At 41.4% G+C, this 26,216-nt stretch overlaps 1 protein-coding gene across 6 annotated transcripts in view; it reads left to right on the forward strand.

The window, feature by feature from the left end:
• Window positions 1-22,801, forward strand: part of ctnnd1 (catenin (cadherin-associated protein), delta 1) — a 61,950-nt gene extending 39,149 nt beyond the window's left edge. For 3 of the 6 annotated variants that reach the window (XM_034187332.1, XM_034187327.1, XM_034187331.1), the window contains 12 exons: window positions 2,620-2,737; window positions 3,062-3,218; window positions 6,933-6,950; window positions 7,283-7,348; window positions 7,487-7,614; window positions 9,514-9,664; window positions 9,760-9,955; window positions 10,069-10,262; window positions 11,226-11,273; window positions 11,390-11,472; window positions 15,336-15,390; window positions 20,948-22,801. In XM_034187332.1, the coding sequence (XP_034043223.1) occupies window positions 2,620-2,737; window positions 3,062-3,218; window positions 6,933-6,950; window positions 7,283-7,348; window positions 7,487-7,614; window positions 9,514-9,664; window positions 9,760-9,955; window positions 10,069-10,262; window positions 11,226-11,273; window positions 11,390-11,472; window positions 15,336-15,390; window positions 20,948-21,006 (1,273 nt within the window). In that variant the 3' untranslated portion in view covers window positions 21,007-22,801. Of the gene's footprint in view, window positions 1-2,619; window positions 2,738-3,061; window positions 3,219-6,932; window positions 6,951-7,282; window positions 7,349-7,486; window positions 7,615-9,513; window positions 9,665-9,759; window positions 9,956-10,068; window positions 10,263-11,225; window positions 11,274-11,389; window positions 11,473-15,335; window positions 15,429-20,947 lie in introns of all 6 variants that reach the window. The other 3 variants (XM_034187329.1, XM_034187330.1, XM_034187328.1) reach the window with 3 other exon arrangements.
• The last annotated feature ends 3,415 nt before the right edge of the window (window positions 22,802-26,216 follow it).

Raw genomic sequence — 26,216 nt, forward strand, 5'->3', positions numbered from 1 at the left:
ACGATCTTGGAGGTGAACATGCTGGATGTGGAGGTCCTGGGCTGGTGTGGTTACATGTGGTCTGCGGTTGTGAGGCTGGTTGGATGTACTGCCAAATTCTCTGAAACACCTTTGGAGACGGCTTATGGTAGAGAAATGAACATTCAGTACATGAACAACAGCTCTGGTTGACATTCCTGCTGTCAGCATGCCAATTGCACGCTCCCTCAAATCTTGCGACATCTGTGGCATTGTGCTGTGTGATAAAAACTGCACCTTTGATATGGCACACCTGTGAGGTGGGATGGATTATCTCAACAAAGAAGTGCTCACTATCACAGATTTAGACTGGTTTGTGAACAATATTTGAGGGAAATGGTGATATTGTGTATGTGGAAAATGTTTTAGGTCTTTGAGTTCATCTCATACAAAATGGGAGCAAAACCAAAAGTGTTGCATTTATATTTTTGTTTAGTGTATATACTCGTATACAGACATTTATTTATTAGGCTTGTTTATTGTACTCCATTGTTAAATGGGAATACATTAAATCAACTAATATTTTAAATCCTTTTATCCGGTTGTTGTGAATAACGGTCCTGTCAGACTTAAAAGGTCTGTGTAAACAGACTGAAGTCTTGATAATAATTTTGCCTCCGGGCCATCACATGTGGAACGTTATCAGTTTGGAGAGAAATGCTGCTTTACTGACACGTTGCTGTGATATTCTCCATGACAGCTGGAGCCACTCCTTTGAATTAGTGAAAGCAGGTGGCAGAAGACAGAAAACACTCAGAGTGGAGCCGTGAGGACTGTACTCACAAGATTTTTCTTTTAAGGCAGTGCATGTCAACGCCAACAAAAGCTTACTTTTAAAATGTGTCAGCATTCATTGCACCTCTTAATTTGAAATAAGATCACTGTGCCAGATTTGGAATCAATTTGCTATAAAAGGTAGAAAATCTCTGCTAATCTTTTAAAAGCCAAATCTTCAAATGGCATCGTAGTTGTGATATTTTGCTTCTACCTGCACCAGCAACCACTATGTTGAAATGTTGGTTTTCCAACCCTCCACATCACAATATCTGTCGTGTGGGACTTGCAACACACTTTTCCATGGGTCCAAAGCCCCATGGCACACCCAGCAAAATTACTTTATATGAGCTTTACACCATTGCAACAATAGGTAGCATAAAACAACTTTAATAAACTACTATGAACATTGTCAAATATTTATAAAAGAAAGTCAACAATCAGTTTCAGGGTTTTCTGCCTAATTTCTAAGCACTAACGTTTACTGTTTAACAGGTTTGTTGTCCATCATTTAATGACAGCAGCAGCAGTATATCTTGGTAAAACTTTGTTCAGCAGAAACTACATGAATAAAACGTTTGTGGTGCCAAACATGAATATGTTTTGTCACGTAAACGTGCTTTTCATAGAATGTCACATTGTCTGTTTTTGCATGTCAGATTTTTTTGTTCTTCACTCGCATCTGTAATCACACAACATTATCTAATGGGTTTTATACCACATTCTTTTAAATATTTTTGGCTAAAAGTTGACTTTGGATGAAATAGAGTTTTTCTCAAGGAACCACTGGGAGCGCTCTGATCCTTAGAGCAACAGAGTTCTAAAGGAGGCTTGAGAGGGGCGTTGACGTGTACACGCCTCTGGGTTTATGTGTGTTCCCGTCTACTTACAGCTGTATTTACGAACCAGCACTCTCTTGCATGTAAGGACAAGGGGGCGGGGGGCAACTAAATATTTAAACAAAAGCTTCTGGAGCACAGTTTTAGATCTCAGTAAGTCAGGTTCCTCATTGGGAACCATCTCCTAAAGGTTCATGGGACAGTAACTGTACAATATATTACACGTACACAGCAGGTGGCTCCATGGAAACTCTGTGGAACTGCCAACTTGAATAAGTAATAACTAACTGTTTGGTGCATTGGTGCCCAGTCCACCTAGCTATACATGTCTGCTGGGGAGTAACCTGGATGGAGTAGCGTCTCATTTTGGTGGACTAGTAGACTCTGGTCCAGAAGCTGTACATGAGCACTGGCTCCATGTGGCTCATGGCCCAGATAAGACTTGCTCTCTGGGACCAAGGTGAGATTGAGGAAAGGGATCCAAATTAACATCTAGGAATAAACACAGTTTTGTTCTAAAGATCCAAGAGAACCTCAGGATCACAACTTTGGACCTAAGAAGGCATCAGATAGAAAGGTGACAGCTCATCGTTCACTTTCAAGACATCGCTCCATCACCATGTCCTAAAAGGCTTTTAGTCGTAATTTTGAATAAGTAATACCTAACTATTTGAAAGTTTCCAGGCTGTTTCTGCCTGTTTGGTTCTGTCCGGCCTGCACAGAGAGCTACTGTGAGTTAGACAACAGGTGAAGAAATTGGTGCATAGTTGTAACTTGATCTGGCCAAACTATTCTTTCTTTGTAAACGGATATATTTAAAGGAGTTTCATTGAAAGCATTTTGCAGGAGTGTAAAATCTTTGTCCCATGAAATCCTTTTTGTAGCCACAAAAAAGTTCCCTTTTTAAATGACCCAATTATTTCTGAGCTTTTACGTTGCTAAACCTTATGTGGTTTTCTTTCTCTTCTTTTCTGTTTCTCCTTGAAAGAAATGTGAGTTCTGAGCGAAAAGAGGCGCGGAGGAAGCTGCGGGAGTGCACAGGATTGGTCGATTCTCTAATGTACATTGTCCAATCCCAAATTGACTGTAAAGATGTTGACAATAAGGTTTGTGAAACAGTTAGCTGCTAGATGTTGAAACGCTTTTGTAGCTTTTTACCTCTGCCTATGTGAAGTCTGTAACTGTTTGATTTATTTATTTGTAGAGTTTTAAATTTTAATCTATTATCATAGGCAGGAAAAGTATCATTTTATCTGATATTTGGGCATGTAAGCAAGAACTTTAGAAGTTTGATCATTGGAGTGAAGGTTGCTACACTGTCCTTAATGATATTGATATTGGCCTAATAATTGTTTGTGTTCTAATAATTTTACTTATTCTGTCCCCTTGTCTCTTCTCTCCGCCCCACTGCTGCACCGTCGTCTTCGCAGTTGATAGAGAACAGTGTGTGTCTGCTGAGGAACTTGTCCTATCACGTGCACCAGGAAATCCCTGGCTGTGAACGCTACCAGGAGGCCACACCCATCAACCAGGGCCCCGCCCCCTCCAGCACGAAAGGCGGCTGTTTTAGCTCCCGCAAGGGCAAAGGTCTGTGTGGGAGGGCGATATGCGCACCATTTGTTCTGTCAGTAGAAAGCGCAGTTAGGATTGTGGTGATGTCACTGCTGACTGAGTGATATTAACACACACACACACACACAAAACCACTGGTTTGCACAAGAATGTTGACAATTTCCCCAACACAAAGAAGATTCGCTGTGTTGTTTATCTATCACAATTCTGCAGCTTTGTGGCTGTGCCTGTATTTCTACAATCAAATTTTTGTGACAAAGAAAATTGCTGTCTGGAATGTGCAGTGGACAACTGAAAACTAGTAAATTCCACAGATGTTATAGAGCCTTTATTCAGTAGCATGAAACGTTGAGAAATGGTGACACATGCGTTGGTTTTGTACGGACAACACACAAATCCAGAGCAGAGCCGTCGTGTCGGATTTGTCTGAACCTTTGAATCCATGAGTGCTGGGCATCTTAGCTGCAGGGACATGAGGCGTTTGATGTCCCCTTGTTGTTTTAACTCCTTCAAGAGGATACAAAGTTGCCGGATGTTGTTTGGCTTTGCGACACAGTGTCGAATAACTCAGAGAGGTTTAATGGTTGACCTGTCTGTACTTGTTGGATGGCGGTGGCCTGAACCGACATGTTGCGTCTGTCGTGCGGCTCGGTGCGTATCAGCTCTGTCTGACAGGATCCTCTGTGGTGTGCCTTTGTTAAATTAAAATGTTTAGGGTCACCTTTTGTCTTTTTCATTCGGGAACGTGTCACCGTTGAGCTCACTCATACTTACCGTTGCTTAAAGATGCTTCTGGCCAAGGATTAACACCACTGTGAGAAGCTAACTGTAAAACAAGCAAAGTTAATAATTCTTTGTTGGAGGGGAAAGCATGACCATGTTCCGTGTTTGTGTCTGCGCAATATAAAAGTAATAAAAATGTATCCAGCAAAACCACTAGATTGCTGTCATGCCAGTCGGGGCATTTTGTGGCTTTGTAAGCCTCATATGTCTGATCTCAGACTTTAACACTGGCTCATTGAGATGTCATGAACTGCTTGTTGCAGACCATTAAAACTGTTCTGCAAACAGGCGTATTTGACCAGTGAGTCACTGCATCCATTTAAGTAAACAAACTGATATTGCTGTATCGATTCAGCTTCATTTTTTTTTCGTAATTGACACTGAACTGTCCAACCACAACACCTACACACTAACACATCATCACAAATATTCTACAAAAAACAAAACCCTGTAACACTATACAAAATACTAAATTTGATGTTTGAGCCCAATATTTACAAATGGCTTGTATGTTTTCCAAAGCCTAGAAATATGCTGTGAATGAATGAGTCCGTCCAAATTCTGTCTAACATAACTCAAAAACAACAAATGCTCTTATATTGTAAGAAACCATAGTAAACGGTCCTATATTTAATGAGGTCAGACTCACATCCGGTCCATAACAAGGCATGTAATATCCCATAGATGGGTCAGCCACCTGCTGGATGGTAAGTAGGTGCTTGATGGTGGATTAAGCAGGTGTAGTTTTTGGTGAGGAGAAATTTTCTGCGTACAAATGTTCTAATGGTGAGACATAAATAGTTAATTTGTGCTTGTTTCACAGTGGTTACGTTGTAAAATTCAATATAGTCATAGCAGCATTTTGGATGAATTTAGCTGCAAAAGGAAGAGAAAGCAAGGTTGCTGGTTGAGCGAGTTGTCCAGTCAATGGGATCATCAGAGAGAGAATTGCGCTAACTCAGATAAATAAACTTATTTTCTGACTATGTTTTAAAACTCACGTAGCAGTCACAAACCCACACAACTCTCCGGAAAGGATTGTGTGAATGTTACCAAAATCAAGTCTCTCACTCTCTCTCTTAGTCCATGAACCAGTCATCAGTTTTGACCTAATCGGTACCACGCAAGGTGATGAAACAACAGTAAGAATCCAGCCTCAGTGTACCATGGCCTACACAAAAATGTAATACAGCCATCCCAGGGTGGCAGCTGTAGCCAACTAGGTGTCAGTGAAGAATTACACAGAGGTCAGAATTTAAAATGCTCCAATCATGTTGAAAACATTATTTGTCTGATCATAACGATTCCAAAAAGGTATAGTTTGGACTATCTAGGCCTGAATGTTCTGAAGTTATGGGGTAAAAATGATGACAGAGGTCAAAAGTTAAAGTTGCTTCAATTTCAGTAAAAAAATTATGCAAATTATTGGTTGAAATAAAAGGATTAATAAATGGAATAGTTTTGACTGTGTTGATTGAATGTTTGTTTTCCAAAGTAAAGGTCAAACAAGGTCAACGTCCATTGGATTCTATGACATGTGACATATGTTCCCCTGTAACATGATAACTAAGCATGACAGATGGTGTGAACTACTCCTTTTTACAACCCTATTAACCCAAACAATAATTTGCATTATTTGCTACGGAAACTGGAGCAACTTTAACTTTTGACCCCTATACAGACTGGAACCGAACTTTGTCATGATTTTTGCTGTTTTTACCCCATAACTCCAGAACATTCAGTCATTGATAGTCCAAACTATACCTTTTTGGAATTGTTATGATCAGACAAACAATGTGGTATAGTTTTCAACATGATTGGAGCATTTCTACATTTTGACCTCTGTGTAATTCTTCATTGACCCCTACCTGGCTTCAGCTACTATCCTGGGATGGCTGTACTACATTTTTGTGTTGGCCATGGTACATTGAGGCTGGATGCTAAATGTCGTTTTGTCACATTAAGTAGTACAGAGAACTTGCTTGGCCTGTGGACTATCTCACACACACACGTCATATCAGAAGAGGTGGTGACCTCAAGGTTAGAGTGCCAGTGTTCTGACTAGATAATCCTTGGTTCATTTCCCTCTGAGACAGTAAAATCAGTAAGGTGCCTTTGAACAAGGTCCCCAATCCCAACGTTTCTCCTGGTGTCCACCATTTGTAATGTGTGTGTGAAAGTGAGGCATTATTGTAAAATGCATGGAACGTCTGCGTGTAGCTTGAGAGTCTGGTGGCTTGTTTGTATGATCTAGCGGGGTTTGGGTTGAGGGGAGAAAAAAACCCCTCCTATATTAAATTCAGACAGGTAATTATTATTTTTCTATCATTTTGAAAAGGTTTTGTTGGTTTTTCCTTGTGACACGTGAACACATTGTCAAAGTCCTGAATTCACTCCACAGTTTTAGTGATACAAAATTCTAAAAATATTTTATTTCTAAAGACATCTTTGTAGGATTTTCCATCAGAACAAGATTTCATGTTTCAGAAAGTTTATATTAATCACATACTAAAATACAACCCTGTTGGACGGATGAAAGCTTGGAAGTAAATTTATTTTATTTTTTACTTTTGAGTTGTTGTGGTTTGGTTGTCATTTTGTGGTAACTGTAGATGTTGGGCTCAAACATCAAAATGTTTGGTACGTTTCTTGAAGAAAATTCTGCATGCAGATATTCTCCATACAGACTTTTTTTAGCTGTCAGAATGTGTACGTAAGTGAAATGTTTCTGTGGTGATTTTACGTGTTCGGCTTCATCCCTCTCGTGTTCTGTTGCTGATCCGGTGTGATGGTAAACGTGGCAGCGAGAAGCACATAGGTGTTCACGTTCTGGGTTACGTTTGGGTTCCAGTTGAGCCTGCTTTGCTCTTAAACAAATGCTTTCTCCTCCTCTTCCTCCCTGGTTTCCCCTCTCTGTTCCTTTCTTGTGTCTGCGTTGGGCGACAGATGAGTGGTTTTCCAAAGGTAAGCGCTTCCCTGTTTGATCCGCACTTTGCTCCTGCTGCCTGCAGCTGTAGTTGTAGTGCTAGACTAGCAGAACTAACACATCGATAACTAGTTTTGGTACTAACACGCACGCCGCATTGTCACTGTGGACAAGTTCTAGCACTGAAATAGTGAAACACAAGTTGATATTGATTAATAAAAGTTTTCTTAATCTCCTGACACTTATAGTGTGTGTACTGAAAAAGGAGACTTTAGTCATTTTCTGTTTCAGCGTATTTCATAGCTGACTGTATACAGACTCTGGACTGTTCTGTTTGTTTCTAACAGTGTCATTTTCATGTTATTTTCAGGTAAGAAAGATGAAGATGTAGCTGCGGATGTAGTAGACATTCCAAAGAGAGCCACACCTGCTAAAGGTAACCTCCACTTCATCTAGTATCTTGGTGTTGTACTTTTAAAAGTAGTTGAGAACTTTACGAAACGCTGGTTTTTCTACTTGTTTCCCTTGAATAACTCTTGGCTGTTGTGTACCACTTGTACCATCTTTCCTGTAGGATATGAGTTGTTGTACCAGCCAGAGGTGGTCCGTATCTACACCTCTCTGCTGAAAGAGTCCAAGAATCCCACTGTGCTGGAGGCTTCGGCTGGAGCTGTTCAGAACCTGTGTGCTGGACGCTGGACTGTAAGTTGCACAGCGTCAAAACTTTGTGCTGAGAAAACCCTTTGAGGACCTCGTGTGCGTAGCTTAAAAGACAGGAACTGTAATTGCCACATCGACGTCAAACTGCAGTGAATTACATGTGTGCAAAGGTTAATCTAGTTTTTGGACATTTAAGGTGGTGCTCACCGATCTGTCAGTCACAACGGAGAAGTGGCGCTTCCATCACATGTCTAAGACATTTGTAAGCACCCCTCATGATGATTGTATAACCTGGTATGATTGCTCATTCCTGAACTCCTTCATTTCACCCGACATGTAAGGCCCCATAAAAAAAAAAACTCTTGCATGACCAGATCAATGACCAGATCATTTCCAGAGTGAACACTGTGGTGATGCTCTACCGTCGTGTGACTGTCTGAGAAATTGTGGAAGAGGTGGACATCAGCACTTTTTCGGCACATTCGACTGTGACAGAAGATTTGGCCATGAAAAGAGTGGCGGTGAAATTTGTGCCGAAGGCTTTGGCACAAAGCTGCTGATGGAGCAAAAGCACCTCAGTGTTGAAGTCTCACAGGACATGCTGTGACATGCCCACCTCTTCCACAATTTCTCGGACAGTCACACGACTGAAAAGTCACCGAAAGCCGTGTGAATCATCCGAATGGTTTCCAGCTGGCTGTCGCCCAGTTTCTGGCAAAATTTGATGCGGCGCTGCTCCAGTCGTTCCGTCTTTTTCCTTCCAATGAAAATCCGCCGAGCGTGCTGCACATGTCCTCACACAAAGGCTGCTTACCAGCAAATGACGCAGTCGACATGCGTGAAAAAAATTCACGCATGCGCACGAAGGTTCAAGGTTTGTTCATGCAAGCACACGTGATTCAAATCCATCAGGTTTTAGCAAAAAATAAAAAGGTCCGATACTTTTCTAACAGACCTCGTAAATCTTGTTTCCATGTTGAATACAGTCAGTGTACTGCACGCTAGTAGCGTGATGAACATGCATACTGTGTGCGAGTGTGAGACGGAGCAACTGACTGCGTGGTTGTCAAGAACAACAATCGGCAAGTTCTGGGCCTTCCTCAGTAAAGTTTGGCGGCCTTCGGCCAAAGCATACACGCCACCTAACAGATGTGCTGGTTCTTGCATCAGCTATACTGCCATCAGTGAAATTTGCCCCAAAAAAATAGAATGATGATGATAAACTGTTACTTTTTTTTTTTTAAATGTGGCCTAATGGAGTTTTGCGAAAATCAGTCCCTTTGAGTGTATTAAAGGGGTTGTATTACATGCATTTTTAGCAAGCTAAAGTAGGTCACCAGGTGACTGTGGTGATACATTAAAAAGGATTTGTTTACCGCTTCTTGCCACGCCCCCTTTTTTGGGGAAGGGGCATTTTTGTCTCCGACTGACTGTGGGGTGTTTGGCACAGTGCAGACAGGCTCATTGGGCGTGTCGCATTAACTATGTGACAGTCCAGGTGCAGAATTTTATCTTGCAGTGTGAACGGAGTTGCTCCAGGTCAAGATTTTAGTACCCAGAATTTTAAGAACCCAGAACCCCACAGAGAGAGTGGGGCAATGCACGTCTTTTTGGCCACTGCCAGATGTGCTGAAAGCACCCGACACTAACAGACACATCCTGATCACGAAGGGACGTGTCCCGTCTTGTTTGGTTACCCTTTGTGATGCTCGTTTCAAGTACTGATTTCACAAAATTTGGCCTTTTTAACGTTTGTTTACCAAGTACGTTGTATGTCATTGATTGGTTTTGTTTTTTGATGCGATTGAAGTCGTCATCATCTTTGGCTGCTGTTCTGGTAATCATGGGCTGACAGTCTGTTCCACTCAGCATTTAGCCACAGCCATGTTTGACGCTTAAATAAATCCAGTAGTTGACCAACTGTATTTGTGTTCTGGTTAGTACGGCCGCTACATCCGTGCCGTGCTGCGCAAGGAGCAGGGTCTACCCATGATGACTGAGCTACTGGCCCATGGCAATGACCGTGTGGTCCGAGCGATGTCTGGAGCCCTCCGCAACCTGGCCATCGATGCTCGAAACAGGGATCTGCTAGGTGAGAGGTGGCTTGCTATGTCTCTCAACCACTAATCGACTATAAAAGCCCTTTATTTCAAATATTTTTAAATCTGCTCTACTTGTACTTGTTAGGTATACATGCAGTGCCTCACCTGGTGGCAAACCTGCCGGGTGGAGGTCAGAGTCAGCCGGCACGAGTGCTGTCAGAAGAGACGGTGGTGTCAGTCCTGAGCACTCTCCATGAGGTGCTTGGCTCCAGTCTGGAAGCAGCCAAGACCCTTCGAGCTTCACAGGGGATTGAGAGACTTGTGCTCATAAATAAGGATGGGTAGGCATCAATGCCGTTTGGTTCTGGGTGTCCCATGGTGGTTTGTTTGAATTGTTTCAATTTCGGGTCCGTTTTAAATGCTCTCTTTATTGTCCTCCACGTTGGGTGTCCAGTAATCGTTCTGAGCGGGAGGTGCGCGGCGCTGGCCTGGTCCTACAGACTGTGTGGGGCTATAAGGAACTGCGGCGCACCTTGGAGAAGGATGGCTGGAAGAAAACTGATTTCATGGTCAACTTAAACCCTCCCAGCAACACTAACAGGACCAATGGAGGTTATGAGGACAGCACCCTGCCGCTCATAGACAAAGGTCAGGAGGCTTAAATGTACTTTTGGCTGCACAATTTGATGAAAAGTCCTAATGTGGTTATTGTGATATAATAATAGTTTGGTGTTCTGTTGCCATAGTTACTCTGTCAAACACTGATGTAGTAAAATTCTGCTTTTATATATCAGGGCTTTTTTCTGGGGTTTTGGAATATCAGTAATCATGGACTGGTCTTTTATTAATGTGAAATAAAGGTAAAGCATTTGGGGTATTTCTGTTACATATGTTACAGAAGTCTAAAACAGGCTGTGACTGATCTGAATTCTGCTTATAGCAAGAGAATTTCTGTGAGCGCACTCAGAATTGTGGGATTTTTGGGGGATGTTTAACATGAAAGTTTCAGTGCATGATGGGTGTAATAAACTGATTTTGCAAAAATGACTCCTTTTAATAATAATCGTACTTGATTGGCTGTGTTCCGCTGATCTGGATACACTGCACTGTTAATATGCTTCCCCCACGCCCAGTCAGATGGTGTTCTTTTATGCATGTTTCATGAAGAATGATGGCTGAGTGCAGAATTTCCTGCACGTTCAGGCTGCATTTAGTCAAAATGTCCCACTTGGTAACTTCAAAGTATCAACAGATTTCAATTCTTGCATCTTTTTTGTTTTCTCAGCTGCTTTATTGTGTTGTGACATTTCCATTAATCCCAAAATAAGTGCATTAATTATGTCTGTTTAACAGACGTTAATTTAATGTAATCTGCAGCGCTTTGGTAACGTTTCTGAAGAATCCAAACTTGGATGATCACACGGTTAAAATGTCATTTCCAGTACTCGGTGCTTCATATCTGATGTGCAGAAACACACCTACACACTCGGCTGCCTCTGGCTGTTCTCAGTTCCTGCTGCTAAAGTCAGACCCTCTGAAACAACACAAACCTTTACTTCTACAGAGACACTGTGACTTTTCTGCTCATTGATTTTTCTGTTTGTTACACAGGCGCCAAAGAGGATCGGGAACTGATTCCCATGAATGAGATGGGACCAGGTAAGTGTGAAAGTAGATACACACACGGCAGAGATCCGTAAAACAGACTGCAGGTCACGGATTTGTAGATTCTGTTCTTCAGATGTCTCCATTGTCTCTGCCTTCCTGCCTTCTAGATTCCTACTCCACACTGGATCAAACTGGGAGAAGGAACACTCTGGATAACACACTCGAACCTACTGACAAAGATCCAGTACAGGTACTACACCTGTACCATAATACACACTTACCCATGTACAACTGTACCCCAGAGAGTATCTTTCTACCAGAAACATTCTTCATCGCTCCACAGTAGTTTGAAAAAAATTCCTGCCCACACTGAAGGCAAACGGTGCTGCTTGTCTCTCATTATTAAGTCATATTTAGTGTGAACAGAGCTGTAATAATAACACTGTTTGCTTCATATTTCTGAGGATGTCTTGGTATAATTCATGTTTATATACATCTGAATCTGAGACATTTAATTGTGACAAATATGTTTGGATGCCAGGCGTTTTTCGTGGAACTGTACACTTGAAACATTTCGAACCCCAGTTTATATTCCATAGATCTCTCAGAATTCCAACAGAAAATATCTCACATACATATATATTTATTACACACTAGTCAGGAAGTCTTTCCATCATGATTACTAACATAAAAAGTCTAATTTGCATAGTACAATATTAACTTTTACTGTGAACCATATTATTCATTATTCTGTACAAGACATTAATATACAATGTGATATTGTTAGATTTTGCAGCTGCAGTTTAACAGTGAGTTCAGTCAATTTCAATTTTCAATTTCAGTTTATTAATTTATATAGCGCCAACTCACAACAAAGTCGCCCCAAGGCGCTTCACATAATTCACAACACAAATTAATCTAAAATCAAAATTAAAAGCAAGAAAAGCACAGTAAAAAGATAAAACACTGTAGAATAAAAAGAAATTACAAAGCAAACACAAACAGATTAAAAAATTGATAAGACAGTCTAAAAAAGCGGGTCTTCAGTCTTGATTTAAAAATCTCCACCGTGTCAGACTGCTGAATAACAGCAGGTAGATCGTTCCAAAGAGTCGGACCACGATAGGAGAAGGCTCTATACCCCACAGATTTTTGTTCATCCTCGGAACACACAGAAGCCCTGCGCCCTGCGAACGCAAGGGCCTCGCAGGTACGTAGGGCTTAACCAAGTCCGCCAGGTAGGAAGGTGCCAGTCCATGAACAGTTTTATAAACCAACAATAAAACTTTAAAATCCGATCTGGCAGAAATCGGTAGCCAATGAAGGGATGCCAGAATGGAAGTAAAGTGGTCAAACCTTCTACTTTGTGTCAAAAGTCTGGCAGCAGCATTCTGTACCAACTGAAGTCCTCGAATGCTAGACTGCGGCAGGCCAGAAAATAAAGCATTACTATAATCCAATCTAGAAGAGACAAACGCATGAATCAGAGTCTCAGCATCAGCCATAGACAGGATGGGGCGAATCTTCGCTATATTTCTCAGATGAAAGAAAGCAGTCCTCGTAATTTCCCTAATGTGGAGGTCAAAGGACAACGTAGGATCAAAAATTACCTCTAGGTTCCTCACTTTGTCAGTATGATGTATAACACATGAACCTAGGCTAAGCGCCAGCTAATCAAATTGATGCCGATGTCTTGCTGGACCAAGAACCATCATTTCAGTCTTATCAGAGTTCAAAAGTAGAAAGTTGCTAGACATCCAACTTCTCACTGCTGCGAGACAGTCCTGTAAAGATTTTTTGTGGACAGGATTTCCAGCAGCTATCGGCATATACAACTGAGTATCATCAGCATAACAATGAAAAGCAACTCCGAAACGCCGCAAAATGTTCCCAAGGGCTGCCATATACAGGGGGGAAAAAAAAAAATGTTTCAATTTCAATTTATTTTCATTTATATAGCGCCAGATCACAACAGAGTTGCCTCAAAGTGCTTCACACAGGTAAGGTCTAACCTTACCAACCCCCAGAGCAACAGTGGTAAGGAAAAACTCCCTCGGAGGAAGAAACCTCAAGCAGACCAGACTCAAAGGGGTGACCCTCTGCTTGGGCCATGCTACAAACATAAATTACAGAACAATTCACGGACGAATATACAAGAAATGCTATTGGCGCACAGGACAGGAGGATCGCCAACATGAATACAACTCCCATCTCTGGATGGAGCTGCACCTTAAACAGAGAGAAAACAGAATCAGGCATCAGAAAGACAAAAAAATACTGTATAATTTGCCAGCATTAAACAAGAAAAACAGAGAAATACTAAGGTGATCACCAGCCACTAGCGCTAAACTTCACTAAAAGACCCAGAAGTTAGGTAAAGTTGAGGCCGTAGCCCGCTCCAATTACTAATAACATGAATTAAAAGAGTAAAAAGCGTAAAACAAAACTGTACTGTTCAGTGAACAGACTGATTGTCTGTTCACAATCAGTCTGCCTCCCTGGGGAGGTATTCCAGGCAGATCCAGCTGGGAGGAGACCCCGGTGAAGACCCAGGACTCGGTAGAGAGATATCTCCACAGTGGCCTGGGAATGCCTCGGGATCCCCAAGTTAGAAGTGGTTAATGTGTCCTGGGAAAGGGAAGTTTGGGGTCCCCTGCTGGAGCTGTTGCCCTCACGACCTGGTCCCAGATGAGCTGTTAAAAATGTATAGATGTATGTATAAAATATTTGTTGTGGAATTCCCCCAGATAAATATGTTCTCTTCATTAAAATGAGCTGTAATTTTGCAAGATTTTTCTAAAATAAACCGACATTATATTGCTGGGATTTCAGTGGAAACTAAGATTTGTCAGTTTGGGTGGCCCTATAGCTTGATAAACTGTCGTTTTTACTTTTTTTTTTTTTTTTTCCTACATTTTTTTCTTTGCATTTATTTATTTTGTCCAGGAGGGGCACCCCCCACCACCACCCTCTGGATCCATCCCTGGAAAAAACACCGCATACTACAACATTACTGATCCCCTGCCGGCTGTTAGTGCGTGTGCATCTGTCACCTCACTCGCACTTTCTTTTGCTGTTGATAACTTAAACAAAATGTATCTGATTTTCACCAAATTTGAAGTGGGCTGTACAGGTGAGGCTGTACAGGAGCATGATCAGGTTTCACAGACTCCCTCTAAGAACCACCCACTTTACTGAACAGAGAACTGGTTATTCTAGTTTATTACAGTGCCGTGAGCAGGATAATTGGCAGAAAATCAATGAATGACTTCTTATCTAATAGAAACTGAGGGTTTTGTTTTTATGCCCCCCATTCCATGAAGTTGGGTTGTATTATAGTTTTACCACGTCTGGGTGTCCAATAAACGTTTAGTTTCCGTACAATAACTAAAGAACACCTCGTGTGATTGAATCCGTTTCTCTGTGGTAAATTGCTGGAGGCTAGAAGGTTCCTTTTGAAAATGAAGGTCTAAGTACCACAGTCTTAAAAGCACCAGTCCTTCGCTGTAGAAATATTATCACCTCTACTATAAAACCATACTTCACATACGAGCGAGAGAATATCCCGCGCTTTGTGTTGCTATGGTCTTTTTGTCACTGTCATCACTGTCTTAATCACCGAAAAAAAAAAAATTGGAGCTACTTATTTCCAGATGCGTTATCAGGAGACTAAAGTCACTCTTCAGTGCATCCAGAGGACATGAAGTAAGACTTAACTGCAGCACGTCACCGAGGTTTGTGGGGATGTTGAACAGAATGTTTCTAAAAGTGTTGATCATGCTTCTCTCACACACACACTTGGATCTTCCACCTCATCACGACACGCAGACCTGTGCCCTCACTCGGGCTAAAAACTGTTACCGTGTGAACAGACGTGTTCTCACACACCCACACGCGGCGTGCAGAGACATGTCGTAGTCGATCTGCTTTGTACGTGATTTCTCAGGTGTTTTTTTTTTTCCCCCTTCTTGAGACATGATCTGACTTTAAACTAACATTTTCTAAATATTACTCACCTTCCTCTTATTTTTTTCTGTCCTCTTTCTTTTAACACTTCTTTCTTCACTCTCTTCTCCTGTTTTCTGTCTTTTTTTTTTTGTTTTTGTCTCTCAGGGAGGCATGTACGGGGAGAGGCAGGCCTCTGTGCCTCTAATGGATTCTTACGATGGTTAGGCCACACCCACTGTCACTGCATGCCCGCGCATGGTATGTGTGTCTTGCGAGCTGCTGCTCTCAACTCACTGCATGGCTCACGATCAGGAAATGTGTGTGTGTGTGTGTGTGTGTGTGTGTGTGTGTGTGTGTGTGTGTGTGTGTGTGTGTGTGTGTGTGTGTGTGTGTGTGTGTGTGTGTGTGTGTGTGTGTGTGTGTGTGTGTGTGTGTGTGTGTGTGTGTGTGTGTGTGTGTGTGTGTGTGTGTGTGTGTGTGTGTGATGGTGCACAACCGGTTATGTGGATGAGCTTCCATTGTATTTGGTTTATTTGCTCCCCCCCGCTGGTGAATAATGTCAGTGACACTCCCCATGACATTTTTTTTCCATTGTCACTCATTTGCCCAATTTTGTGTAGTGGCCATTGTGTTTTGTGTTGTCGTTTAAAATAAATATTATTAATTCCACCTACTTGTTAACAGGCTTGTCACGAAAATTACTTTTATTATACCAGAAATAATGGTGATAAACAATATTCTTGTCATTTTAAGATTATAAAAACATGTTGGTTGACTTTTGTGAACCTTCACACACTGCAAATATACCATATGAAGATGTGCGTGATGGAAAATAATTCCAGTCCGACGTTTTCAAGTGGCGATGATTTGAGTTTTTTTTATTTATTTATTTATTTATTTATTTTACATTCTGGGCATATTTGTCAGTTATTGATATAAACGAACTTGTTGGCTTCTTCAATGGGGCAGTGCAGTCTCATTTGAACCCCTGCGTGATGTGGCGGGATTTGACCACTTCCGGGGGACAGCCTGCCATTGCACAACACAAACGCAGCATCACTTCTAACAGAAAAATTGTGTACTGTTTTGTTTTCTGCTGCACTCACTGAAGCAGTCGCAAAAGTGCAGTTTTTTTTTTTCAGTTCCCATTGGAAAAGGGAAGACAAGGCAAATGGGAGAGGTCTTGTTGGTAATTTTTAGCCTACAGACCTTGACAGAGTAGCTAAGTTCTCTCTGGCCTGCACAACCTCCTCGACATGATTTGAGCTCCGGGTTACAAACAAACCACAACATACATCCACTTTCTGCTGCATCATCACTTTTTCTTTGCGTTTTGACTTTGTTTGCTGTGTAATTTGCCCAAAAACTCAAAGTAAGTGCCATGTCTCTGATGGGGACATACAAGTGCTGTTCCCAGATGTACAACCCCTGGCAAAAATTATAGAATCACCGGCCTCGGAGGATGTTCATTCTGTTGTTTAATTTTGTAGAAAAAAAGCAGATCACAGACATGACACAAAACTAAAGTCATTTCAAATGGCAACTTTCTGGCTTTAAGAAACACTATAAGAAATCAAGAAAAAAAAGATTGTGGCAGTCAGTAACGGTTACTTTTTTAGACCAAGCAGAGGAAAAAAATATGGACTCACTCAGTTCTGAGGAAAAAATTATGGAATCACCCTGTAAATTTCCATCCCCAAAACTAACACCTGCATCAAATCACATCTGCTCGTTGACATTAACCCTATGTCATGAAACTGACCCTATGTGTCTTTTTGCAAGGAATCTTTTCACAGTTTTTGCTCTATGGCAAGATGCATTATCTTCTTGAAAAATGATTTCATCATCCTTAAACATCAGAAAAGTGTCCAAAATATCAACGTAAACTTGTGCATTTATTGATGATATAATGACAGCCATCTCCCCAGTGCCTTTACATGACATGCAGCCCAATATCATCAATGACTGTGGAAATTTACATGTTGTCTTCAGGCAGTCATCTTTATAAATCTCATTGGAAAGGCACCAAACAAAAGTTCCAGCATCATCACCTTGCCCAATGCAGATTCGAGATTCATTACTGAATATGACTTTCATCCAGTCATCCACAGTCCACGATTGCTTTTCTTTAGCCCATTGTAACCTTGTTTTTTTCTGTTTAGGTGTTAATGATGGCTTTCGTTTAGCTTTTCTGTATGTAAATCCCATTTCCTTTAGGCGGTTTCTTACAGTTCGGTCACAGACGTTGACTCCAGTTTCCTCCCATTCGTTCCTCATTTGTTTTGTTGTGCATTTTCGATTTTTGAGACATATTGCTTTAAGTTTTCTGTCTTGACGCTTTGATATCTTCCTTGGTCTACCAGTATGTTTGCCTTTAACACCCTTCCCATGTTGTTTTTATTTGGTCCAGAGTTTAGACACAGCTGACTGTGAACAACCAACATCTTTTGCAACATTGCGTGATGATTTACCCTCTTTTAAGAGTTTGATAATCCTCTCCTTTGTTTCAACTGACATCTCTCCTGTTGGAGCCATGATTCATGTCAGTCCACTTGGTACAACAGCTCTCCAAGGTGTGATCACTCCTTTTTAGATGCAGATTAACAAGCAGATGTGATTTGATGCAGGTGTCAGTTTTGGGGATGAAAATTTACAGGGTGATTCCATAATTTATTCCTCAGAATTGAGTGAGTCCATATTTTTTTTCCTCTGCTTGGTCTAAAAAAGTAACCGTTACTGACTGCCACAATCTTTTTTTCTTGATTTCTTATAGTGTTCTTAAAGCCAGAAAGTTGCCATTTGAAATGACTTTAGTTTTGTGTCATGTCTGTGATCTGCTTTTTTCTACAAAATTAAACAACTGAATGAACATCTTCCGAGGCCGGTGATTCCATAATTTCTGCCAGGGGTTGTAGAATTATTGCGTCATATTTTAAGCCTTTAGTGCCCACCCTCAAACGAGACTACAGTGCGCAATACTGAGGATAACCAGTTTGTTAATTTGGGTATTTCATGACCAAAGACTTACAGCTACTGATGTGTAGAACATGCTAACAGTGAGCATGGCGCACGGAGGATTTGGTGAGTTTTTGCCCTGCTCTCTAGTTCTTCCCAACAATATGTTGGAATTATGTCATCACTGGAAAAACACCTGTTAGCATCAAGTAAAACGTTAACTTCACCCAATTAACCGCTGCTGTTTATATGTGTGACCTGAGCTCCACCCGTTGTGAAACTTGAAAAGATAATATCCCCGCCAGTCTTTTTATTGCTATGGAAAATGAAAATAAAAATCAACAACAAAAAAACCTGTAAGTGATTCTTACACGTACTTTGATTTCTGTTTCATTGCAGACTGAATGAATCCAGGATAATTTATGTTTAGTTTAATTTGTTAATATACATCCATTCCTGTTAGTTGGGGCGTTAAAGTATTTGCCTCTTTGTGATGTTGCTGTTCCTTCTCATAACACTGAAGATGTTCTGGCGTTGAGGACACACGTGACGTGTTGTTCTCTGCCCTTGACCAAGATCTGGAGCTGGCCCTCAGGTGCTGGACTGTCTGCCCACTGCTGCTCGTGGTTGGTTTGTGTCCAGCTGTAATTAGGATGGATTCAAAATGATAAATTGTATTGTATGTACAGTGACAATAAAGGCTCTTCATCATCCTCCCAAATTGTCATTATTTATTTTTGTTTTTCCTTGTTACTAGCCCTAAATTGCCCTGTCCTAACTTTTTTTTTTTTAATGTGTTGCAGGTCTGAAATGGATGTATATTAACAAAATAAAACTGTCCTCTCGAAACATGAAATGTCTTTACTTCATATCTGCAGTGAAATAGAATAAAATTATAATTTTCCATTCATCCATTTTCTAACCCTGCGTAGTTCAATTAAGGGTTATGGGGGCAAGGGGGCTTGAGCCTATCTCAGCAGTCACTGGGTGTGAGGCAACGTACAGCCAGGACAGGACGCCAGTCTGTCACAGAGCCACATATATATATATTGTGCATCCGGAAAGTATTCACAGAGCTTCACTTTTTTCACGTTGTTTTCTGTTACAGCCTTGTTCTAAAATGGATGAAATTCATTTTTTCCCTCAAACTTTGACACACAATACCCCATAATAAAAGTTTTTTTTTTTCTTTTAAAATGTAGCAAATTTATTAGGAAAAAACAAACAAACAAACAAACAAAAACACTAAGAAATCACATGTACATCAGTATTCACAGCCTTTGCCAAAATTGAGTTCAGGTGCCTCCTGTTTCCACTGATCATCCTTGAGATGTTTCTACAACTTAATACCCCACCTGGGGTAAATTCAGTTGATTGGACATGATTTGGAAAAACACACACCTGTCTACATATAAGGTCCCACAGTTGATAGAGCACAAACCAAGATTGAAGTCAAAGGAATTCTCTGTAGACCTCTGAGACATGATTGCCTCGAGGGTTCAGAAACATTTCTGCTGCTTTGAAGGTCCCAAAGAGCGCAGTGGCCTCCATCATCCATAAATGGAAGAAGATTGGAGTCATCAGGACTCTTCCTCGAGCTGCCCACCCATCTAAAGGGCCTTAGGGAGGTGAACAAGAACCCGATGGTCACTATCAGAGCTGCAGCAATTAGGGCTGTATGGTAGAGTGGCCAGACGGACGCCACTCCTTAGTAAAAGGTACTTGGCAGCTCACCTGGAGTTTGACAAAAGCCACCTGAAGGATTATCAGACCATGAGAAACATGGTCATGGATGAAAACCTGCTCCAGAGCGCTCTTGACCTCAGACTGGGGTGATGGTTCATCTTTCATCAGGACATTGACCCTAAGCACACAGCCAAGACATCAAAGAAGTGACTTCAGTACAACTCCGTAAATGTCCTTGAGTGGCCCAGCCAGAACCTAGACCTGAATCCATTTGAACGTCTGTGGAGAGATCTGAAAATGGCTGTGCATCAATGGCTCCATCCAACCTGATGGAGCTTTGAGAGGTGCTGCAAAGAGGAATGGACCAAACTGCCCAAAGATAGGTCCACCAAACTTGTGGCATCATATTCAAGAAGACTTGAAGCTGTAACTGCTGCTAAATGTGCATCAACAAAATATTGAGAAAACCATGGGAATACTTCTATATGTTTTCTTAGTTTATTTTTAATAAATTTGCAAAAAAAAAAAATATGTTGTCATTATGGGGTGTTGTGAGTATGTTTTTGAAGGGGAAAATACATTTACTCTATTTTTGGAATAAGGCTGTAACATAACAAAATGTGGAAGAAGTGAAGCGCTGTGGAAACTTTCCAGATGCACAGTAGATAGACAAACTTGCACACCTACAGTCAATTTAAAGTCTCCAATTAACCTGATCTACATGTCTTGGATGTGGGAGGGAAGCCACCGTGCTGCCCTGCATTTTCCATACTGTCCCAAATTTTTTCAACACCCCCCCCAAAATCCCAATATCCAAGTGGCTTCAGATTCACGTTGCTTTATTACAGTTTGTTTGGATGTAGTTTTACCAAAACTGTTGAACATCCGACAGTGTCAATACGCAAGAAAAATAAAACTACAATATTACAACAATAAATGAGTTAAAATGCATTTAAATAGTAACTGTCTTGGTAGAAATGAAAGAAAAACAAATGCATAAACATTAAATCAATAATATTGAGGTGAGAAAATTGAGATCAGGTCCACGTTGTAATTACTGTGACAGGCCTCATTAATATCTCGTTACCATCTCTACTTTATCTTCACTTCTGCCTCTTTTTTTTTTTTTTTTCCAGAAAAACTGATTGTTTGCATCACAAGACGACAGCCTCCTCCCACCTCGTGTCCTTGCTGAAGCGGCGCCGCCCTCTGAGGGACTGACCGCCGCTCGCTACCGCTGCGACTCGACTCCACCTTTTCCCGCGCTCATCTGTGCCGTTTCAGTCTCTCTCTTCTCTTTCTCTCCTTACAATCCCTCAACACTTCCCGACATGATGCCAACGAGAGCGTGTGGAAAACCCACGCGGCTCTTCGCTTCCTGTGGACAACTGGATGTGACTCTGTGACCCACCCCCCCACAACAACACCGCAAGCTCTTGCACTACACAATGCTCGCCATCGCTCAGTCAGTGTGGACGCAGCCGTCGCTCGGACAACACTAATGATCCATTCAGCATCAAGGGTGTGGCTTCAGCTGCAGATTCTAACAGATCTGTGCCGAGAATTCCCATCTGATTGAAGGGATGAGTTGGGATCTAAACAGGAATTTTTGGGGGGAGATATTTTGTTGCTATTTACACTGTTTTGAGGGGAAAAAAGAGGAATATCTCACTGATGTTAAAAAACAAACAAACTTTGTACCACTAAGCGCCAATGTTTTTTGAACTGTGTCCAGTTTGTGTTTCCGGTGGCTGGTGTTCCTCTTCTCGCTTCACCCTGTACAACAGTAATGTGCCAAATAACACTAACGCTCCAAAAGCCTTTGTTTCTGTGTACAGTCCTGCTCAAGCATTCATGACAGTCCAGCGCTAAGATGCATGCTCGTGCTGCATTTTCTGTGTCCAATTGTAACCCGTATACAGTTTAAAAAAGTTATCCACTACAGTTCTCTGAGAGAAAAAGCCGGGAAGGTCTGATGACGTCTGCATCGTGTTTGTGGTAAAGATCTGATCCTAAGCTTGGTGATCGTTGAGAGAGACTATGATTGAATTTCATTTTTTCTGCAGGTCCGTAAAGGGGGGGGATTATTAACTGGAGTGCCTCTCTGAAAACGACACAGGTGATAATTTGGTTTGAGTTCCTTCTTCACGATTCCACCCGGTTCAAACACTCTGCAGAGAAAAAAAAAAAACCACTAACAGCCACAGATGTGAACTGACCAAATTTGATCTGCTCCCTAAATAAAATCAGCACCCAACACGAGCCTGAAGTGACTGATTCCACTCAATGATGAATTTCAAATTTCTGATTATAATTCACCCCAAATCAACTTTTAAATATCTAAATATATATATATATATTTCTTTGGTTTAAAATAAGTGCTGTGTGGAAGACGTGCATTTTCTTCGTGCGGCGTGAGATGTAGATACTTACTGAGTGGATAATTAAAAGAAGCATTAGAGGGTAAAATGCATCTCTTCCCTTTTGTTAAACTTTTTCTTTTTTCCGTTTGGTTTGAAACACGACAGGAAGTCTGATTGTCAATTTAACAAGTTGCCTTCAAGCGTGGACTGAGTCAGTCAGGAGGCCTCGACCTGAATTTGCTCATAAAGTGGAGGAAGGGGAGAAAAAAAAAAAGCACATTTAAAGTATATGTACCAGAGAATATTTGTTAAATTTAATGGTTTGATGTATCTCTCTTTTTTTATATATATATATGATTTGGGTGTAATTGTTTTGGGGTGCTTGGGGTTAAAGTATATGCAATCATTTTGTTTGTTGGATCGAAAACATTAACTTTATATCATAATTAAATGCAAAACAAGTTACCTAAAAATATATACTCTATAGGTCATTAGATACTGGGTTTCTCATGGAAATTCTGATTCTGGACTACACCTTAATTTCAATGCCTTGGCTCTTAAAGTTGCACATCATTTGAATGAATTATGTAACTAGCAATATTGTTTTTAATAAAAACTGATTTTTTTTTTCAGAGCTTTTGTTTGCCTCTTGCAGATCACATTTTTAAACAAGGCATGCAGACAATTACAGTGTCTATTATTAGTTAAAAAATGACATCCTTGACATCAGAGGTTTAATAAAATTGTTGTGTCCAGGAGTGAAGTTTCTGCAGAAAGGTTTTCAGGGACTTTCGATGATGACCTCTGATTTGATCTGTGTCTTACGACCAGTCCACTGAGTTATCCAACAGTTCTGATTGAAATTAATCTTGATAGTTTGGAAATCTTGCCACAAACCACAAATAACCTTGTTTGTTGACCTATGACCTCTGTTGTGAGTTGACTGTTGACTTTATCTATGAAGGTGGATTGAAATTTTTGTGCTTTTTGGGGGATGTCACTGCAGACAGATGATAGCCTCTGATATGACCTTTGACCTTTGCATGACCTGTGTTACAACAGAGGTCAGCTAAGTTTATTCAGCATGTTTAGTTGAAATTGCTCTGCATTTTGGAGATATTGATAACCTTTGATTTGACCTTGATGTGACCTGTGTTGTAAAAAGGCCATCCATTGATTTTATCCACCAAGTTCCATTGAAATTGACCTCTGCTTATTGATATTGTCTCAGACAGTTGTCAGTGACCTACAACCTTGAGATGACCTGTGTTTCCAGAGGTCAGTCTGCTGAGTTCATGCTCCAAGTTGGTTTGAAACAGATCTTTGCATTTTGGAGATATTGCTGCTGACAAACATTACAAAAAAAAAGAAGCCTTTTGAGGCTTAAGTGTTTCAAATGATTTATTTATTTGTCACAGCTCCACCTGCTGGTGTGGTTGTGTAACAGCTGGTTTTCTCTCCTGACCTCGGCGTTCACAGGGCGGCCGCCAGGTGTCGCTGTAAGCCTCGGTTTGAGAATGAGAGCATGAACCTGAAGCAGGTTCGGTTTTGGTCTTTGTGACTTTTTGTTTTAAAACAAAGTAAAGTTCAAAGGGCAGCAGCCGAGCTAACGGTGAGTTCAGTCTGTCGGCGGGCTCGTTTCAAATGAGCCAAACTGAAGCTGAAAAGCCGCAGAAATTGATTTTAAACTTTGAGTTTTTACACGCCCCTAATTCAGACGGGCGATTTGGTGTTTAATTTGAAAGTTTTTTTGTGCGCAGTCAAAAGTATGCAACCTTTTAATGTGTCGCTAATTTTGAGTGCTAAAATTGCTGAGCTAAAACAAAATAATAGCTGCTAAATTGGCTTTAATTAAAAAAAAATGTTTGCCGCCACCTGCTGCTCGACAGCACCGCAAACGTCTTAATTTACGTGAAACTTTATGACGGGTAACAATACTAAAATTGACAGATTAATTGGTTTTTTGTTTTTTTTTGTTTTTTTAGCATAAACTGGTTTGAAATCTACATTCATTATTACAGACGAAGGCTAAAAGACTTCAAAGTGTTGATGACGACACGAAGCTTTCTAAATTACTGAATCCTTTTGAAGCATAGAAGCTTCATTATCTCAAAGCATTTGTTAAGTTTTGGCGTCCTCTGGTGAAGACCCCTGGTCTCAAAGCCCTGATTGGTCAGAACCCAAACCAACGGTCCAGCTATGAATTGGCCCATACTGGCCTCCATCTTGGAGTGAAGAGTTCTCACTCCCAAACGACCAATAGGAGAGCAGTTCTCATGCACCATCAAAGTTGGCATCAGCATCTCGGCCACCAACCAATCACCGGCTAGGGTGAAATGGGCCCGTATCTGGCCCATTTCAGGGCCGGTTGTCGGGCTAACACAACAGGCTGCTGACCTACATGCACATGCATTTTCCATTGTCACCATCAGAGGGTGCTGAAGAAATGGTGGCACAGTTGTTGCACAGTAAGTAAGCACTCACAAAAGTTTCGTTTAGGCTGTTGCGATAGATACAGTACCAGCAGCGTGGTGGCCAAGCGGTCAGTGCACTTGCTTCCGAAGCAGAAGGTGCCAGCAGTTGGACTAGGGTGACCAGATTGTCCCACTTTGTGACCCAAATTGAGATGGTTTCTGGCATTATTTACAGTCAGACTTCAGTGTTGAAATGCATGTTTTAAAAATGCGTGTTTTAACCACACGTTTTTAAAACTGAAGCCTGACTGTTAATAACAGCTCCAGAAAACATCTCAATTTGGGGCACAAAGTGGGACATCTGGTCACCTAAGTTGGACACCACTTGTGCCCTTTGTCCAGGTGACGTGGAGTTGGATCAGGAAGGGTGCCCTACATAAAAGTTATTCCAATTCAACAAGATCCACAGCAGATGTGCTGTGGCGGCTCTGAGCAAAAACAGAAACTATTGATGGCAGCCTACGCAAGCCGCTTTTTGTGCACCACCAATTTTTTCAGCTACCAAATGGTTCGTGGACAAGTGGAACCGGAACCCTCACTTTTGAGCTTGAAATTCACCAGTCACCTCCTGTACAGCTTCAACACCACAATGTTCTTTTTCACAGCCTTTCTATCTATCTAGATCAGGGGTGGGCAATCGTGCCATGAAGGGCCGAAGCACTGCAGGTTTTCCTTGCTACCAATCACCTCAGCAGGTGATTTCATTAATGTTCAGGTGTTTCAGCAGGTGTTTCATTGACAACCAGGTGGTTATGTTCAAGGGAGAAGCTCATCAGCAACCCACCTGCTGAGGTGATTGGTTGCAAGGAAAACCTGCAGTGTCTCGGCCCTCGTTGCCCACCCCTGATCTAGATGCTGTACGATCACGGCATTTGACGCTTTGTCCTCAGCTCCTTTAATTTTTGAGACTTTCTGTTGCTTTTCTGGATTCAGAAGTGTGCTGAGCCTGCAGCTGTTTTTTTTTTAACAGGCTGCTTTCACGACTGCACAGTGTTCACGTACAAGTACTTTAACTTCCACTCACGCTAGTTCTCAGGTTCCTTGGAGACAGGGGTGGACCATATCGTGATGTCCAGGTAGAATTCATTGCCATGATATGAACATCATTCCATGATATTAACGCCCATAGTTTATGATGTAGAAGAAAGGCAGCTTTCAGAGGTGGGTAGGTGTGGAAGAATAGATAAACGCCAAAAGATGAGCTTCCTTTGTAATGTGGAGATGTGGAGTGGATTTGGGTTCAGATTTGCAGGCAGATTTATTCAAGCACCTCAAACAAAAACTTGGTGATGAAAACCAGAAATTGCATGAAGAGAAGCCATCATCAAGTGAGCAAATTTTTATAACTCAGAAGGGGATTGAGGTTTGCAGTACCACGTAGTACTGCCCTTGTCACATGCCTAACTTGGAGTTTAACCACAGTGGGTGGTAGATCTTTGACGATGTGCTTCTCCTTGGTACACCATGTTCTTGTTGCTCACTGCATAACATCTCCTCAAACCCATAGCAGTCAGGTTTTGTGTCTCGCCATCATCAAGACGCCTCCTCGGGGCTCTGCTCGCTCGAAT

This window comes from Thalassophryne amazonica, chromosome 15 (assembly GCF_902500255.1).
Source record: "Thalassophryne amazonica chromosome 15, fThaAma1.1, whole genome shotgun sequence".
NCBI classification, from domain to species: domain Eukaryota; kingdom Metazoa; phylum Chordata; class Actinopteri; order Batrachoidiformes; family Batrachoididae; genus Thalassophryne; species Thalassophryne amazonica.